General features: G+C 43.1%; 1 protein-coding gene across 1 annotated transcript; it reads right to left on the bottom strand.

Moving 5' to 3' along the window:
- Window positions 1-487: 487 nt before the first annotated feature.
- On the bottom strand, window positions 488-5,348 carry LOC309810907 (uncharacterized protein; the record flags this gene model as incomplete). Its single annotated transcript, XM_082633221.1, has 5 exons — window positions 488-521; window positions 1,577-1,673; window positions 4,641-4,694; window positions 4,797-5,102; window positions 5,202-5,348. The coding sequence occupies 4 exons, from the start codon at window positions 5,346-5,348 to the stop codon at window positions 1,620-1,622; spliced, it is 561 nt and encodes a 186-aa protein (XP_082489347.1). The 3' UTR covers window positions 488-521; window positions 1,577-1,619.
- Between the last annotated feature and the right edge of the window lie 11,297 nt (window positions 5,349-16,645).

A 16,645-nucleotide genomic window follows, 5' to 3' on the forward strand; every position in this document is an offset into this window, starting at 1 on the left:
TCCATGAAACAAGAGTATTAAAATACATAAAACACACACACACACACACACACACACACCATATCATGCCCAATAAGTTTTCTGTTGTGTGAGAAATCAGGTGTCAGAACCATAGGTTATTTTATCTTAAGAATGTAATTTTTTAATCAGAAAAGTATAATCTAGCTACGTAGTCTTTTTCTACAGTTTTATTACAGCTTCATTATTCATTAGAGCCAATTTCTCTTTTCCACAAAGGATATTTTTCTCATTTTGTACATGTTTAAAAGGAATATACGTCAGACAAAATTTATTGTTTAGAAAAACACTTTTATGAGCACACTATTTTTAAAAAGTGTAATATACCTTATGGGGCAGTCCGTCACCTCTGGGATACTGTGGGGATTTTCACCCTGTAGGGTCGAACTTGAGCTAACAGTAAACAGGACTTCTAACGTCTTATATACCAAGAGTCAGCAGTGACATGTGATTTTATAATCATATTGTACTACAGGTCTCTGGTGTCCCGAGAGTTCACAAAACTGCAAAAAAAAAAAAAAAAAAAAAGGAAAAAGAAAGCAAAAGAAAACTCAGGGTAAAATCCAGATTGGGCGGGGCCAAAAAACTGACTGCAATCCCCACCTCAGCCCTCACTGATGTGACAAACAGGATCTGTCTGAAATAGGGAGAGTAGCTCAGTAATTTCTTTTCCCCAAAAGGTAAGGAGAGTATACACCAATAAAAAGCTGAGAGTAAGACATGTATGCTAGAATAAACTACCCTCGAGTATATGGAATGCTAAACATTCTTTTTTTACTGAATAATCTGGTTTCTTTCCCAACTATATAGGGAAATGACATGTGAAAGAAAGTGGGCAAAGAACAGACTAAGATCATGTTTCCATTACCCTCATAGTCTTGCTTCATTTTCCTTGAGCTAAAGCTAAAAAGTAAATACTTTTCAGAAGTTACACTTTGTCATCCAAGGTAACCACCTGACTTTATTTTTCTCCAAAATTGTTTGGAGCCCCCATTGGCCCATCCATGCTCAATCTAGTTTTCAAAAAATTTAAGAGTTCCTGTTTGTTCTTAAAGCTAATTGCAGTTTTCAAGTATTCTTATCAATCAAATGTTATTGAAAAGTACTGTGCTAATCTCAATAAGTAGAGGTAGTGTTATAATTTATTGAGCCACCCTCCCAATCCCCCCCTCCAAGAAAAAGATAAGTAGGGAAGATTTAATTACAGAGCTTCCACTACAAAAGGAGAATGCGTATTGATCTTTATTCATTTTGGGTTTTTTTTTTAATATTTACAGAAGGGTGACTATATCATTGTGTTAAGGGATCTCTATTCTTGGACTTTACTTTTCAACATTTTTGTGCACATGTTGTTTAATATCTTTTATTTGCCAAAAGCCACTACGTTGAGTAACCCATTTTCTGCTCCCACAATCCCAAAATATTATCTTAAATGATGTGTAAAGTTCTCCCTGAAGGACAGTAGCTATTTTTTTTAAGGATGAAAGAAAATACAAGAATTACAGTACAGTACGACCCTTTGATTCCTTGAAGACTCTAAGCAGGACCATTAGCATACCTGAGTCAGTAGAGTTTCTAGTGGCGTTCAGCCTACAGAACCATCAGTACACCAACTTCAGGAATCTCCACAGTGAGAAGTCTGCCAAGATGCTTCTCTATGTAGTGTATCAGGCAAAAAGAAAAATATGTTCATTCACCTTCACTGTGCAAACTCCTTTAGCAAGATTTACATATGAAACACTAGAGGTTTTTTAATTACTACCTCTGAACTCAATAACTGACTACTTTTTATTTTGGGGTATTGGATTGAAAGCTAACTAGAAGCATTACCAAGTCATTAAGTTTCTTCCCAGCTACAACTACTCTTCTTAAAATGAATGATAAATAGCATAATTTATTTCCCCTAATTCAAGCACCGGCTTTCCACAAAACTTGGGTTCATTTAACAGGTTTTTTACATTTGTGAGCCCAGATAAAAGCTCACTTGATAAACTTGGTAAAAGTAGCTTAAAGAGAAATCTTAGACTGCAAGAAAAGCTTCCTTCAGTAGGAAAAGAATATCCTTTCTTAAGGGTAAATTGAAATTCCTAAGACCAATTTAATCCACAGTTAAAACAATAAAAGGTTAGCAGTTGGCACTGAGAATGTTTATTTTGTATATGTGTAGAACACACACATACAGAAAAAAAATATTGAGATAGCCTAATTTGGACTTTTTTGCTGAATTGGGCTATTCTCAGTCTGAGTTAGCTAGCACTTGTTGATCAGTGTAATGCAGGTGCCTACATTACCACTGCAGTGTGTACATCTACCAGAAGAACTTCCGGATTCAGACACGTCGTGGGGCAGAAACAACGTGCACTAAATTTTTAAGCCGCCATCTGCTGACTCTTCACCGACAGAGGTCTGACTGGTTTTTCTTCCTTTCAATTTCTTTCCCAGCATCAGGTTTGTTTCCTGATTTACATGCACTCTAGAGCTGGACCATAGAGGTCAACTCTGGGTCCGCTTTCTACCTAAACCCCAACTTCTTCTACAGCATCTTTGATGAGTGGTCAGCCAGTCTTTGGTATTAGAGCATTGGTAGAAAATTATAAAGAATGATAGCATGAAGGCCAGTTTTGGGACGAGAGAGAAAATATGAAATGGGAAGAGGGAAAAGTGTATATTGAAGAGGAGGAAAACTACTGACTTAAGAAGGGAAAGCAGGCAAATAACCCCTGGCTGAGGGGTTGCACATCCCTGCAATGTAAAGATTCTAACCTAGCTTCTCGCAGCAAATCCACTGTGTGTATGTGTGTGTTTTGTTTTTGTTTTTGTTTTTTGTTTCGTTTTTTTCTTTCTTTGCGTTACGCGGGCCTCTCACTGTTGTGGCCTCTCCCGTTGCGGAGCACAGGCTCCGGACGCGCAGGCTCAGCGGCCATGGCTCACGGGCCCAGCCGCTCCGCGGCATGTGGGATCCTCCCAGACCGGGGCACGAACCCGTGTCCCCTGCATCGGCAGGCGGACTCTCAACCACTGCGCCACCTGGGAAGCCCCTGTTTTTGTTTTTATTTACTCGCTCAGGCTCTAAAGCGCGCGGGCTTAGTTGCCCCTTTGCATATGGGATCTTAGGTCCCCGACCAGAGGTTGAACCCGAGTCCCCTACATTGGAAGGCGGATTCTTAACCACTGGACCACCAGGGAAGTCCCACATGTGTATGTTTTTAAAGTACATCAAGGATGCCGCTGAATGAGCTTTGTCTCTGTATGCTCTTTTCCACTTTCTGATTCCAAGCCAAAATGCTGGGCTTTTAAAGGCATACAAAATGCCGAGGAATTCCACAACTCTAAGTCCAGACATCACTGGTGAGTCCATTTCACCCTCTAGGAAAAGGTCCTTAAAAAACTAATAATTTACTTCAGTAACAGCAGAAAGTGGTCCAGAGGCTGAGATGAAGTCCAGATGGAGGGGAACTTAGGAATTACTTAAGATATATTAACCAATTATTTGGAGCTTATTTGGATCCTGATTCAAACAAACTAAACAAAACTATAGCAGGAGACATTTGGAAATTTAAATACTGACCAGATGTTTGATGTTATTTCTATGTGTTTGCTCTTTTTCATAATATGGTTGTTTAAAATGGCATCTTTCCATTACTGCATCCTGTTTCCAGTAACAACACAAGAAAAGAGAACGAAAAGAATGAGAAGGCTTGGGTGGGTCACAAAGGATGGACATGCAGAGTCTGAAAGGCAGGCTGAAAAGCCAGGTGCCCCAACCTTGACATTTATCCAAGTGATACCAAGGATGGGCCTGAGGAGTTTCTCAGGAGAGGGGTTGCTAGACCACAATGCGAGAAACTGGAGTTGCTAGTTAGGATGCAGGGCAGGATCTGTGAGAGGGGATGAGGGCATGCTTGGGGATGGGGGGCTTTCTGATCAGGTGACAAGGGGAATGAGAAGAGGATACTGCTTTCTCTCTGCATACAAAAGTGACAGATCAATTAAAATGATCTTCACTTATTCGTTGAGATAACTTCATTATCTTAATCACTAGCTGCTGCAAATAAGTGAATGTGAGTAATATAAAAGATTTTCATTAAAAAGTGTTGAGGGCTTCCCTGGGGGCGCAGTGGTTGGGAGTCCGCCTGCCGGTGCAGGGGACACGGGTGCGTGCCCAGGTCCGGGAAGATCCCACATGCCGCGGAGCAGCTGGGCCCGTGAGCCATGGCCGCTGAGCCTGCGCGTCCGGAGCCTGTGCTCCGCAACGGGAGAGGCCACAGCAGTGAGAGGCCTGCGTACCGCAAAAAAAAAAAAAAAAAAAAAAAAAAAGTGTTGAAAACTTCTTAGGTAAAATGGTGTGTTGAATCAGAACACAGAATCTTTTGAGATAAATAAAAATAAACAAAAGAATTACATTATGAACAGATTATTAAGAATATATTGAAAGGCAACTGTGTGCCTACCACACTCCTGGGCATTATGGAACATTCTAGAGAAATACAAATCCCAGAATTTAGCTCATGAATCAGCATCAGAACATAATCGCCTGAGTAAACTATTCATGTAAAGTAGTTAGTTTGATGACAACATTTGACAGAAAAAAAAAATCCACTTCTGGTAAAATCAATAGTTACCGTTTGAAGAATCATAAATAGGGGTAGACAGGTTGTGTAACAGCTCCAAGACACCTAAAGAACGCGAAGAATAGGTCATAGCAAAGGAGGAAACATGACATCAAACAAGAGAGAGAAAGATGCAGACGACAAAGGACAAACCAAACCAAAACTAACCTCGACAAACACTTGCCCTTCCCCAGGTCCAAAAAAGAGCAATAAATTATACACGTCGCCTTCTTCCTCGCCCCCAAAACACCTAAAATGACGCAAGGCGAAGGAGAAGGAGCCGCCCTCGCCCTGGTTCCGCCTCAATCCGGTTACCGTCAAGCAGTCTTGGAGCGGAGGCCCCGGCCCCGCCCGCGCTCCGTCCCGGGCGTCCCCGCGCTGCGACGCGGGCTCTCCATCCACACGCAGCGGCGCGGGCCTGTCCCCCGGGGAAGCCGGGATCCCGGCCGGCGTGCCGGGCGAGCCCCTCCCGGGCTGGGATCAGCCCCCGGGGCGACGCGCTCCGCCCCCGCGGTCGGCTCCCCGGGCGGGCGCTCGGTGGGCAGGGCTGCTGGGGGCGCGCTGCGCTGGGACCCCCCGCTCCGCCCGGTCGTTCGCGCTCCCAGGCGCCGCGCCTGGAGGCCTCCGGCGTTTCAGACTCACCGGCCCTCGGCGGGATCTGCCGTAGTCCACCCACAGCCCCCGTCTCGTGCTGGGACCCCCAGCCCTAGGCCGTGCCATTTCCCTGCTTTGCCCACTGTTCGCGCAAAAGGTCAGGATGGCCCTCGTGTCCTCCGCATCCTTCACCCTCCTAACGCCGGCAAGGGCCGTGGTTTTTACCTCTTTTTCGCCCTTTCTTCTCAGGCCTTTTACTCCGTTTCTACTGCAGCTGCCTGAGCCCAGGCCACCGGTCCCTACTGATCACCCTCCTCTGGCTTCAAATCACCGCAAATCCACGCCAGGATGCAGTGACCGAACGTAAACGCGACTCTGATCGCCTTCTTCCCAGCTTAAAACCTTTTGGGGGCTCCTGGTGGCCAGCAGCATTAGAGGCCACCCCCCTTGCGCGGTTTCAAGGCCCCTCAAGATCTGACCCCTGTGCTCTCCTCAATCTCATCCCTCCTCCTCCCGGCGCACTCCAGAAGAATTCCACAGACTCCCTTCTCTGCGATGTTCCCCACCCCCAATGCCTACCAGGCTTGTCTGGCTAATTTACTCACCTTTGTGTTAAAAAGTCGCCTCTGACATCACATCCTCCAGGACTGCCATCCCAGCCAGCAGAGTGAGATGACCGTCAGAGCACCTGCATGTTTCTCTCCATGGTAGCAGACATCACTACTCCAGCTACGTAGTTACCAGTTTTCCCCACCCCACTCCCAGCAGTTCATCACCTGCTACTTTGTATCAGGCACAGGGCTAAGCAGGTGTTACGAATTATTTAATACTTAACCACCCTATGAAGTAGCTTCTGTTATTCCCATCGTACACATGCAGCATAGGCTAAGAGCTTAAGAAATGTGTCTCATCTCTCATGGCCAGGACGCAGGGGGCTCAGGCATCCATATTTTTTAAACTTACACTCCCGGTGATGCCCGTATGCAGCCATGATTGAGAATCACTGTGTGGCCTGTGAGGTCTTTTAGGACAAGGGGGCCATCCATGCTTCTGGACCCAGCACAGTGACTGAGACGCAGTAGGTGTCTGTGGAATGAATGGAGGGTTTATTTGATCCTCGGCACCAGTCTAGAAGGCAGGCCCGTTCAGAAATCATAACTGCCTTGTTTTTAGATGTGCAAAGAGATCCAGAAAGTCGAGTGACTTTACAGTTCATAAATGGCAGTGCATGTTCCAGACTAGGAACATCTGACTCCCCTGGGCTCTTTTCACCATCGTAGCTTTTTCTGGGACAACCTCCCAAAGAAAGATTTCTTTTTGATTCTTCCTGGAAAACTTTGGTGGTAAGAGATTCATTTTCACCTCTGATCAGATTTAGAGCATCTGTCGTGCCACAGTACAAAGGGACGGGGTAGGTTCCGCTGCCGGAAAGACAGAGGAGTAGCAACCTTCCTGAGCAACATCGTTCTTTGGATGTTTATCCTTAAAAGGAATTGCTTCAGTTACTGGAGTTATCTCGAGATCATTCCAGGTCATCTGGAATATTATTCCAGGTGGTTCTGCTAAGCCTCTAGGTTGAAGGATTTTTTAAGTGAAAGAGTAACATCAGAATTGGATTTACTGAAAACACACACACACACACACACACACACACACACACACACCCCACCAGCAACAGTGCAGGGGATGGGTTGTCAAAGGACAGAAGCAAACACAGGAAATGATGCCCATAGCAGGGCTGATAATAACAACAGAAGGCTGGAAACAACCACCATGTCCACTGGCAAACAGAATGGTTCAGTTGTGACGTTCACACAATAAATACTATACGTAAGTGGAAATGAATGAGTTCTACCTTGTGTAAAACATGAATAAACCTTGGAAGTATTACAAAATTACAGTCGTATGGAGAAACAGCCAAAGAATGTAGGAAAAAAAGAGCCACCAAAAATGTAGGAATAAAAGATATTAGAGGGCCTCCCTGGTGGCGCAGTGGTTGAGAGTCCGCCTGCCGATGCAGGGGATACGGGTTCGTGCCCCGGTCTGGGAGGATCCCATATGCCGCGGAGCGGCTGGGCCCGTGAGCCATGGCCGCTGAGCCTGTGCGTCCGGAGCCTGTGCTCCGCAACGGGAGAGGCCACAACAGTGAGAGGCCCGCGTACAGCAAAAAAAAAAAAAAAAGATATTAGAGAGCACGCAGGCTCCTTGTTTGTTAAACAAAAATGTGATATCCGTGTATATATACTTGCATAGAGTATATGCAATTGATTTCACAGATATTTGGATGTTTATAACTCACAATGCCTCTACAAGCACATGTATATGCATGCTATATAAGCACATTATACAACTGGTATACAACGGACTGTGAAACATGATGGATGGCACAAATGTTATTACTATGGAGGTGATCGCATCTTTAAAATAGAGTTTAGCGGTATGGAGCTTCCTCAAAAAATTAAAAACAGAACTACCACGTGATCCAGAAATCCCACTTCTGGGTATATATCCAAAGGAAATGAAATTATTATCTCAGATATCTGCACCCCCCCATGTTAATTGCAGTATTATTCACAATAGCCAAGATATGGAAACAACATAAGTGCCCATCAACGAATGGATAAAGCAAATATGGTACATATATACAAGGGGATATTATTCAGCCACCAAAAAGAAGGAATTCCTGCCATTTGCGGCAACATGGATGAAACTGGCGGACATTATGCTAAGTGAAATAAGACAGAGAAAGAAAGATAAATACTGTATGATCTCACTTATTATATGTGGAATCTTAAAAAGTTAAACTCAGACAGTCGAGTGGTGGTTTCCAGGAGCTGGGGAGGAGGTGGGAATGGGGAGAGGTTGGTCAAAGGGTACAAACTTTCATTTGTGAGATGAAAAAGTTCTGGGGATCTCACATACAGCATGGCAATTCTATTTAATAATATTGTGTCGTATACTTGAAATTTGCTAAGAGAGTAGATCTTTACTGTTCTCACCACACCAAAAAAAAAGAAAGAAAAAGAAAAAAGATACCTCTGTGAGGTGATGGATGTATGAGTAAATTTGTGGTAATCATTTCACAGTGTGTATATCAAACTATCCTGTTGTACACCTTAAATATATACAATTTTATTTGTTAATTATACTTTAATAAGTCTGGGAAAAATAAAAGAATTTAAAATAAAATAGAGTTTAAAGATAAAATAGATCAAAAAGTGATGAGAATGACTAAGACATAGTTAAATGAAATGGCCCCTTCATTTTTCTAGCAATATTTCAATGATTTCTGTCAAACGAGTAAAAAAATAGCATTTCTTAGATTTTGGGGGAAAAAAACTGACATTAGGTAAAATAGTAAGTAAAATAGGGAGAAGTAAATAGGAAGTGAGCAGATGATATAACCTGATGTCTTTTGACATTTTCTACCTGCTCCTTAGTGACAAAAGTTAAAATCTATATTTGTAACTGTAACACTATATACTATGCCAAAAAGCCTGAGTCATATGAAATGTCCCCCAGTAAAATTTCATTTGTACTATAAGACATTTTAACCATTCTTCTAAATGAAAAGAAACTTGATTTAAGTAGAGATCAACTAATTAATATATTTGTTATCTAACTCCTAGGTAATTTTAATAACTTGTAAGAGAAAATTATTTTTCTCAAAATTCAAGGAAAATTGTGTCTCTCTTAACTTTCCTCTCAAATAACAAGAATTATGAAAAGGGTGACCCAGAGGGTAGCTTCTTGTAAAGTTTTGACTGAAATGAATGTTAAGTTTATAGATAAGCCATTATCTGAGTTTTGGTATTGCCAATATCCAGCACATTAAAGTTATTTATTATAAGCCTTCATGTTTCCAAAATACAATGTCTGGCTTTTGCACACCACAGCAGGCATCCACACTGAGTGAAAAATAAGAATAATAATAATAATGTTTCTCAGGCTGAAAAGCTCTGTTTATGAAGTTGGAATCTGATATTTCTGTTTTATGTTCAGTGGAGCCATTTTGCCTAAATTGCCTGTCTGCAGTCTTCTGGTTGATGACCTCTTTCATGTAAAAAATTAATTCAAGGCAACAACCCTAACAATTACAAAGCTTGCTGTGAAATATGGCATATATAGAACTACTTTCAAGATTTTCAATGAATCACCCATTACCTCTCTGTGATAATGGAAAACTCTCTTGCCAGGTGATTATGACATTTGGCTTCAGAAGCTGAACACATTTTCTTGGTACCAATTAATTCTAACAATTAAGTTACAGTTTTCATAGCTTAGCTATTATTGGCAGAATTGTCATCATGCTCCACATGTTTCCTTCTGGCCATATCATATGGATCCTTGTATACTGGGTTGCATATCATGCATTAAAAACAACTGAGACAGGCAGAGAAAATTATTCAGGGACTGCCAGTCAGCATTCGTAACAATGTAATACATCAAGCGATTAGAATCAATGGCAATCATGTAAGCAGAAATGTTCCATTGACCTCATGATTAAAATAAAGCCAGAAACTCTTAAGCATGTCACAGTAGCCATGAGAATGGGGCTTGAAGAACTCCATCTACAGGGAACCTAGACCGGAGCCCCAGTAGCTGCACTCTGAATTCCATCGCTGCATTTGTGCCATGGATTCACACTTCCCTGGGCAACTTTGACACAAGGACTTCCGATTTGTCCAGCTGAACCTTTCTTAGACTGCACGGCAGTTGGGATGCTTTCACCCCACCTTACTTCCCTTTCTGCTTCACTGGGGTCAGACTTACACTGCAGTCTGATGGATCTCCCAGCCCCTCCTGGTTCCTTCCCAATTTTCTTTCATAGCACTTCCTTATTCAGATCCTTGTATGTTTAATCCCAACTTGTCATCTACTTCTTGGAAGACCTGGACTAATACATATGTCTAGAAATATCTGTTGGGTATTCAATTAAAAGTGTAATAGTGAAGAACCTTTGTATTCTATTACAAGTTAATCACTAAAGGGATGTTGCCTATATGCTTCAGTTACACATAATGACCCATATCTGGGAACCCTGCCTCCCAGGTGATGAGCATTAAGCTAAAATACCTTTGTTTAGCTCACAGGAAACATCCTGACCAGGCCCACCTGGTCAGAATGACTGCAAGAAGGAAGAACTAAACACATCACATCTGGAGGCTGATGGGAACCAGGAAATGTTTGAAGTTGTGCCCTCCCCTTTTAGTATAAAAGAAGCCTGAATTCTAACTCAGGCAAGATGGTCCTCTGAGACGTGAGTCTGCCATCTGCTGGGTCTGTTAGCTGTGCGACTAAAGTTGCTATATTCCTTGCCTCGTCCTTAGTATCACTTGGATAAATGTCAACTCGTCTCTCAATTTATTGGCCTGTCCTGTGGCAAGCAGTACCAGCTTGGACTTGGTAACAAATGTTGGCAAAGCCAGCTAGAAGCCTTGCTACTCAGGGCCAGCCAGCCCCAGTTAGGGAATTTGGGGGTAAGGCCCAAGCAGCGGCCAGGACCACTTGTCCTGTGGATCTTCCCTTCAGAATTCCCCAAAGTGACACCGCTTGCCCCAGCACTTGGCAGTGGGAGCAAAGAATTGTCATCTGGGAGCTGACGAGTTCCATGCAGTAGGGTAAGTTACTCCTGTGTGTACAGCCAGAAACTTTGTGTCTGCTCCATTTGGGTTTTTTTCTCCAGAATAAGCCAATTTTCCCCTAATTTCAGCAGGTTACCCTGTTACAGAGAGGAAACAGTTGCTGGACTTTTACCCAGTTTGTGTACCAGTTTGTTTCTTTGGATGCTAGCATTTGTGTGTGCCTTTTGTTTGTTTGTTTGTCTTGTATTTGTATCTTTAAAAAATGGGGAATGTTTCAACTATCCCTGAAGAAAGTCCTTTGAGGCCCATTTTGGATAAGTGATCTGATTACAGCTTGGAACTAATGAGTGAGAGGAAGATGATATTTCATTGTAAGATTGTGTGGCCACAGTACTTGTTAGGTTCTCCACAAGGGGTTTACGCAGGGTTATCTTGGGACCCTGTGCACCGTGTACTGTCAGCCTTGCTGTGTTAATTACGTCATCTGTGGTCTCCTGTGTCGTTTGTATATGTAAAACCCCAAGACCAAACTTGAGGATTTATTTAGGGTTTCCTGTTTGTCCTTTGAGTATTTTGTTTCATTTTGTCTTGGACATTTCTCCATTTACAGCCAAGTCAGTTTTATGACATTTAAAACTACTACTGATGTCAAATGGAGGAAAGGAACAGGACAAAAACAAAAAGCAAACAAACAAACCAAAAAACCTGTCCTTGTTTGTTTGTTTTCCCAGAGAGAAAAGAAAGATTCCGCTAGGCTCCTAAAATCAACAAAAGCCCCATCCCAGAATTCAGCCCGGTTGGCCGATGGCAAGGCAAAAAGGCACACTTCGAATGGTTAGAGATGACCAGTTGCTATTTATGGTTTTCCAGTGGCTTTTGAATGGCTCTATAGCTATTCTGTGAAGAGGTGGAGAAGAATGAGGAAATCGTTTACGTGCGAGCATTTCTGCTGTTACATCAGGGAAAAGAAGAAAAGGAAGGGAATGAGAGTGAGGCTATATTGCTTCAGACCTTAACTCCTCCAGCCGAGCTGACTGTCTCAGCTGCTCTGGCCGCTGCGCCAATATATCCACCCCTTGCACCACCTCCCCTCCCTATCCAGCCCCAATTCCTGATACTGGGGCTCAGGACTCCACTCTCCTTCTAGGGAACAATTAGAAAAGCCTGTATTCATTTCTGGGGCACAGGGACATGATCTGCTATTGCCACCATCTAAGATCCAACAGGGCACCCAGTTTGGGCCAGGAGCCACTCCCAAAGCAGGCCAATTTCTCTTACACTGTTATCTCCTAGGGGGTCTAAATGTAAACGGCCAGCTGGCGGGTTTCTCAGGCTTCTTTAATTGGAAGAGTTGCAACCCTCCTTATAGACAGGATCCTCTACATCTGAAGCTCACTTGGCAGTCCACACAGCTGAACCAAATTGGGACCCCAGGGAGGGAACAATGCCCTTATATTAGAGCCCTCCTTGTTAGTCGGCAGGGCTTTGAAAGGGGGAACCAAAGCAAAAGAGTTTGAAAAAATTCAAGAAATTCAGCAAAAAACAAAAGAATACCCCTCTGAATTTTTGGAAAAGATCTATCATGTCTACAGACATTATATTAGTGCAGATCCTGAGGCCCCTGAACATACTAGAATGGTAAATTTGACCTTTTTGGAGGGCAAAGTGCCTCAGATGTCAGGAGAAAGTTGCAACAATTAGATGCTGCTTTTGGAATGAACCCTTATCAGTTGGTAGATGCTGCTTTTAAAGTGTTCAACAGGGAACCACAAGAGAATAAAGAAGATGTCAAATGAAAGGACACTTTTCTGGCAGCATCATTGGATTCCTGGAAGGCAAGGAACCCACTGGGGAGGGAACGCTGTAAGGAAGAAGGGAATTGGAAAAAAGATCGCCCTGGGCGAAAAGAGAAAGACAAGAAAGACAAGAAAGACAAGAGCCCCTCATTCTGATGAATGAACAGACCCAGGGGCTTCCTTGGGCTTGAGGTGCCCAACTTCAATTTCCCCACAGGAGCCTCCAGTAAAATTGACAGTAGGGAATGAGCTGATTAATTTTCTGATAGACATCACCCTGAAACATAGTTTCTTTTTTTTTTTTTTTTTTTTTTTGCACAGGCTCCGGACGCGCAGGCTCAGCGGCCATGGCTCACGGGCCCAGCCGCTCCACGGCATGTGGGATCTTCCCGGACCGGGGCACGAACCTGTGTCCCCTGCATCGGCTGGCGGACCCTCAACCACTGCGCCACCAGGGAAGCCCCATAGTTTCTAATATATGCCAGAATGTCCAGTCCCTCTTTCGGGCTAAGATCTCCTTTGTAAATTAAATGCTCAAGTAACTGAATGCTCAAGTAATAGAATACACAGGTTCTTCCCTATTACAATTCCCCACTGTCAGTGATCCGTTCCACAATTCTGTGGGAAGAGGGATGAAGACCCTACTTGGGCTACTTCCTGTTGAAAGGGGGCAACAAATATTCCTTAGACTCTTTAGTCGATAGTACAATCCTTTTTCTTTTTTTATCTACAACTACTTTAACCTGATGAAATCCCTGAGCATTTTGTGGTCTAGTTTCTAATCTCGGGGTTTGGGTTCCAGTTCCCAATACATATACTAAATTCCTGTGCTATTTATTTGGACAAAATTAAATAGGTCGACCCTTCTCCAGCTACAGTGAAATTACCATCTCAATACGTTTAAAAAAGAGCAACCTTGAGTCTTAAAAGCGTTCACAAGCCCATTCTTCCCCAGGCCTCTCGGGAGTTGAGTCATTTTCTGATGATGGTGGTGCTGCTTTAATCCATGGCTTCAACCCAGCTAACTTGACAGATGAGAGCGTGGTAAGTAATACCACATGTGGTCCTGTCCACCTTGCAGTCAGCTGATGTTCAGGCCCTTTTTCTCTCCAGGTTTTCAGGAGAACTCAGTCTCCAGGTCAGAAAGGATGTGAGGAGGCAAACTCATGAACAGAGATTGGTATAGTGCCCAGAGTTTTAACATAATTGGCAACTGCTAGGTCTTTTAAGGACTTTATAGGTTCTCCTGCCCAGGCAGACACCTGGAATGGCCTACCATACAATATTTCAAAGGGGCTTAAATTAAGCCTGCTTCTGGGAGTCACTCTGATCCATAGCAGGGCAACTGGCAAGGCCTTATCCCAAGTTAAATTAGTCTTTGACATATTTTAGAAATGCTCCTTTTTATTTTTATATACATTTATTTATTTTGGGCTGTGTTGGGTCTTCGTTGCTGGGCGTGGGCTTTGTCTAGTTGCGGCGAGCAGGGGCCATTCTTCGTCACGGTGCATGGGTTTCTCATTGCGGTGACATCTCTTATTGTGGAGCATGGGCTCTAGGCACGCGGGCTTCAGTAGTTGTGGCATGCAGCCTCAGTAGTTGTGGCTTGTGGGCTCTAGAGCACAGGCTCAGTAGTTGTGGCACATGGGCTTAGTTGCTCCACGGCATGTGGGATCTTCCCAGACCAGGGATCAAACCCATGTACCCTGCATTGGCAGGCTCTCAACCACTGCGTCACCAGGGAAGTCCAGCAATGCTCCTGTTTAATGTATGATTCATTTTCTCAGTTTTTTCTGTGGAATGCGGTCTCCAGGATGAATGTAGTTTCAATGCCTTAATGCAAATCAGGGGATAATTTCCTTAAGGAGAGCTTTAGCCTCTTCAGACACTTTCTGTCTGGTGGCATATGCTTCCACCCATCCTGAAAACGTGTCCATATATCGGGCATTTGAGTAAAGTCTATTTGCCAGTTGTTGGTGGGGCAGGTTCCTTTGTGTTGAGTGCCCCTCTGGGGAGGTCTGATGGCAGTCTTGGGGTTATTTTTAGCCCTAGAGTTTGAATTAATACCCCAAGACTTATGCTTTGTCTTTCATGAACATACAATTTGAAATGTTTCTTTAAATCGGGTAGTCCCCAAACCAGGACCGAGGCTAATTTTGCTTTTATTGCTTCAAACGCTATTTGGTGTTCTTTAGTTCAAGTAAGGGTCTCAAGATCATGTCCCTTTTAAAGGCTTATAGAGGGGCTTTACCATGAGCCTATAGTTCAGGATCCAAAGCCAACAGAATCCTGCCATTCCCAGAAACCCCCTCGGTTGTCTGCGGGTCTTGGGTGTTCCCAAGCGTGCAATCACCTTTTTTCTGTCAGGCAAAATATCCCACTGTTCCTGGCAAAGGACAAAGCCCAGATATGTGACTTGTTGCTTACGTATCTGGATCTTTTTCTGGGAGACCTTATATTCACAATAGTTCAGGGTTCTGATGGTATCTTGTAGACATTTATCATATGTAGGACTCAGAATCCTTCATTCAATATGAAATTTCTAAGGTCCCTAGCCAACACTTCCCCAAACACGGTAGGGGACTTCTTAAATCCTAGAGGCAGGACTGTCCAACAATACTGCTGGGCTACCAGTGTTTCTGGGTCCTGCCATTCAAAAGCAAACAGCTGCTGTGATTCTTCTGCAATAGGAATGCAGAAAACAACATCTTTCAAGTCCAGAACTGAGAAGCAGCTGTACTCTCCTGTAATAGCTGTGAGCACTGTATACAGATGAGGTACCACAGGGTGCAAGTCTTGGTCGACTTCATTAATAACCCTCAAGTCTTGGACAAAGTGACACTCTACTGAGTTTGGCTTTTTGACCAGGAGAATAGAATAGGGGTGTTGCACGGGGACCTGCATTGTTTAATCAGTCCTGTTTTCAAAAACTTTAAGAATTGGCTGAATTCCCTTTTGGGCCTCTTGCCTCAGAGGCTATTGTTTTAGATCAGGTGTCCCAGTGTCCCTTCTTTAATGCGATCCGTATTGGCCTTCCTTGGAGTGCCGTCACCACACACTTCTGGACTTAACATTTCATAGACCTTGGGGTTGGAGAGGGGGGAAGATATATATATATCTGTCTCCTTTCCTGGGGATTTCATGGGTGCCATCTGTAGGCTTACCTCATGTTCTAGTGGACACTGATGTCAAGCTGTACTGGCGAGCAGTACCAGCTTGGATTTGGTAACAGGAGTAAAGTGATCTATGCCAGACTGGTGAAGTTTGTTAAATCCTAGATATCAGAAAAGGATTATGGGTAGTCCAAAAAAGGTCCTTGTGCTGGTCTGTATACTGGCCTTTTATAATAAGACCCAACCTTAGGCAGAATTGCCTTTAGAACCAATATTATAAATCATATATGGAAATCACTCATTAATCCAGTCAATTCATTTGGTAGGGGGGTGCAAATTACTGAATCTCTGGGTGTTTAGTTTCTCCTAATTTAACATAGGAATAATAATTGTACCTACCTCAAAGTTGTGCATTCTAAATGAACTAATATATATATAAATAATGTATATTGACCCAAGGGTTTAATCACCACATGTTAACCATCATTATTAATAGCAGCATGAGCTTGGCGCTTGAGAACATGTAGTTTGCAAAGACAGCTAGGACAGAAAATTTACATTTAAGTGAACAAAGAGTCAGAAAAGAAATGGTCAGAGTGTTTAGAAAAGCTAAAATTGTTTATTCAGTGGCATATATGAACAGGGGGAGGAGAAACTTGTTCCATTTGCTCCAAGTTTTACACTATTTTTATACAGCAAACTTTATTGTAACTTGGTGTCCAGTGAAATAACTAATATCGCTTATTTTGTAAAACAATATGGCTACTCTGACCACTATGAGAACTTATTAGCATTCAATTGGTTCCTTCGTAATAATGATAAGAGAAATATATTCCAGATGATCTTTCAAGTGGTCTTAATAAGTGAGGGGACTGGTTAAGGTTAAAGAGGAAATAGTTTGCCATGGGGATTAGCAAAATTAGTGACTC

Source organism: Mesoplodon mirus, assembly GCF_964341445.2.
Source record: "Mesoplodon mirus genome assembly, chromosome: 10".
Classification (NCBI taxonomy): domain Eukaryota; kingdom Metazoa; phylum Chordata; class Mammalia; order Artiodactyla; family Ziphiidae; genus Mesoplodon; species Mesoplodon mirus.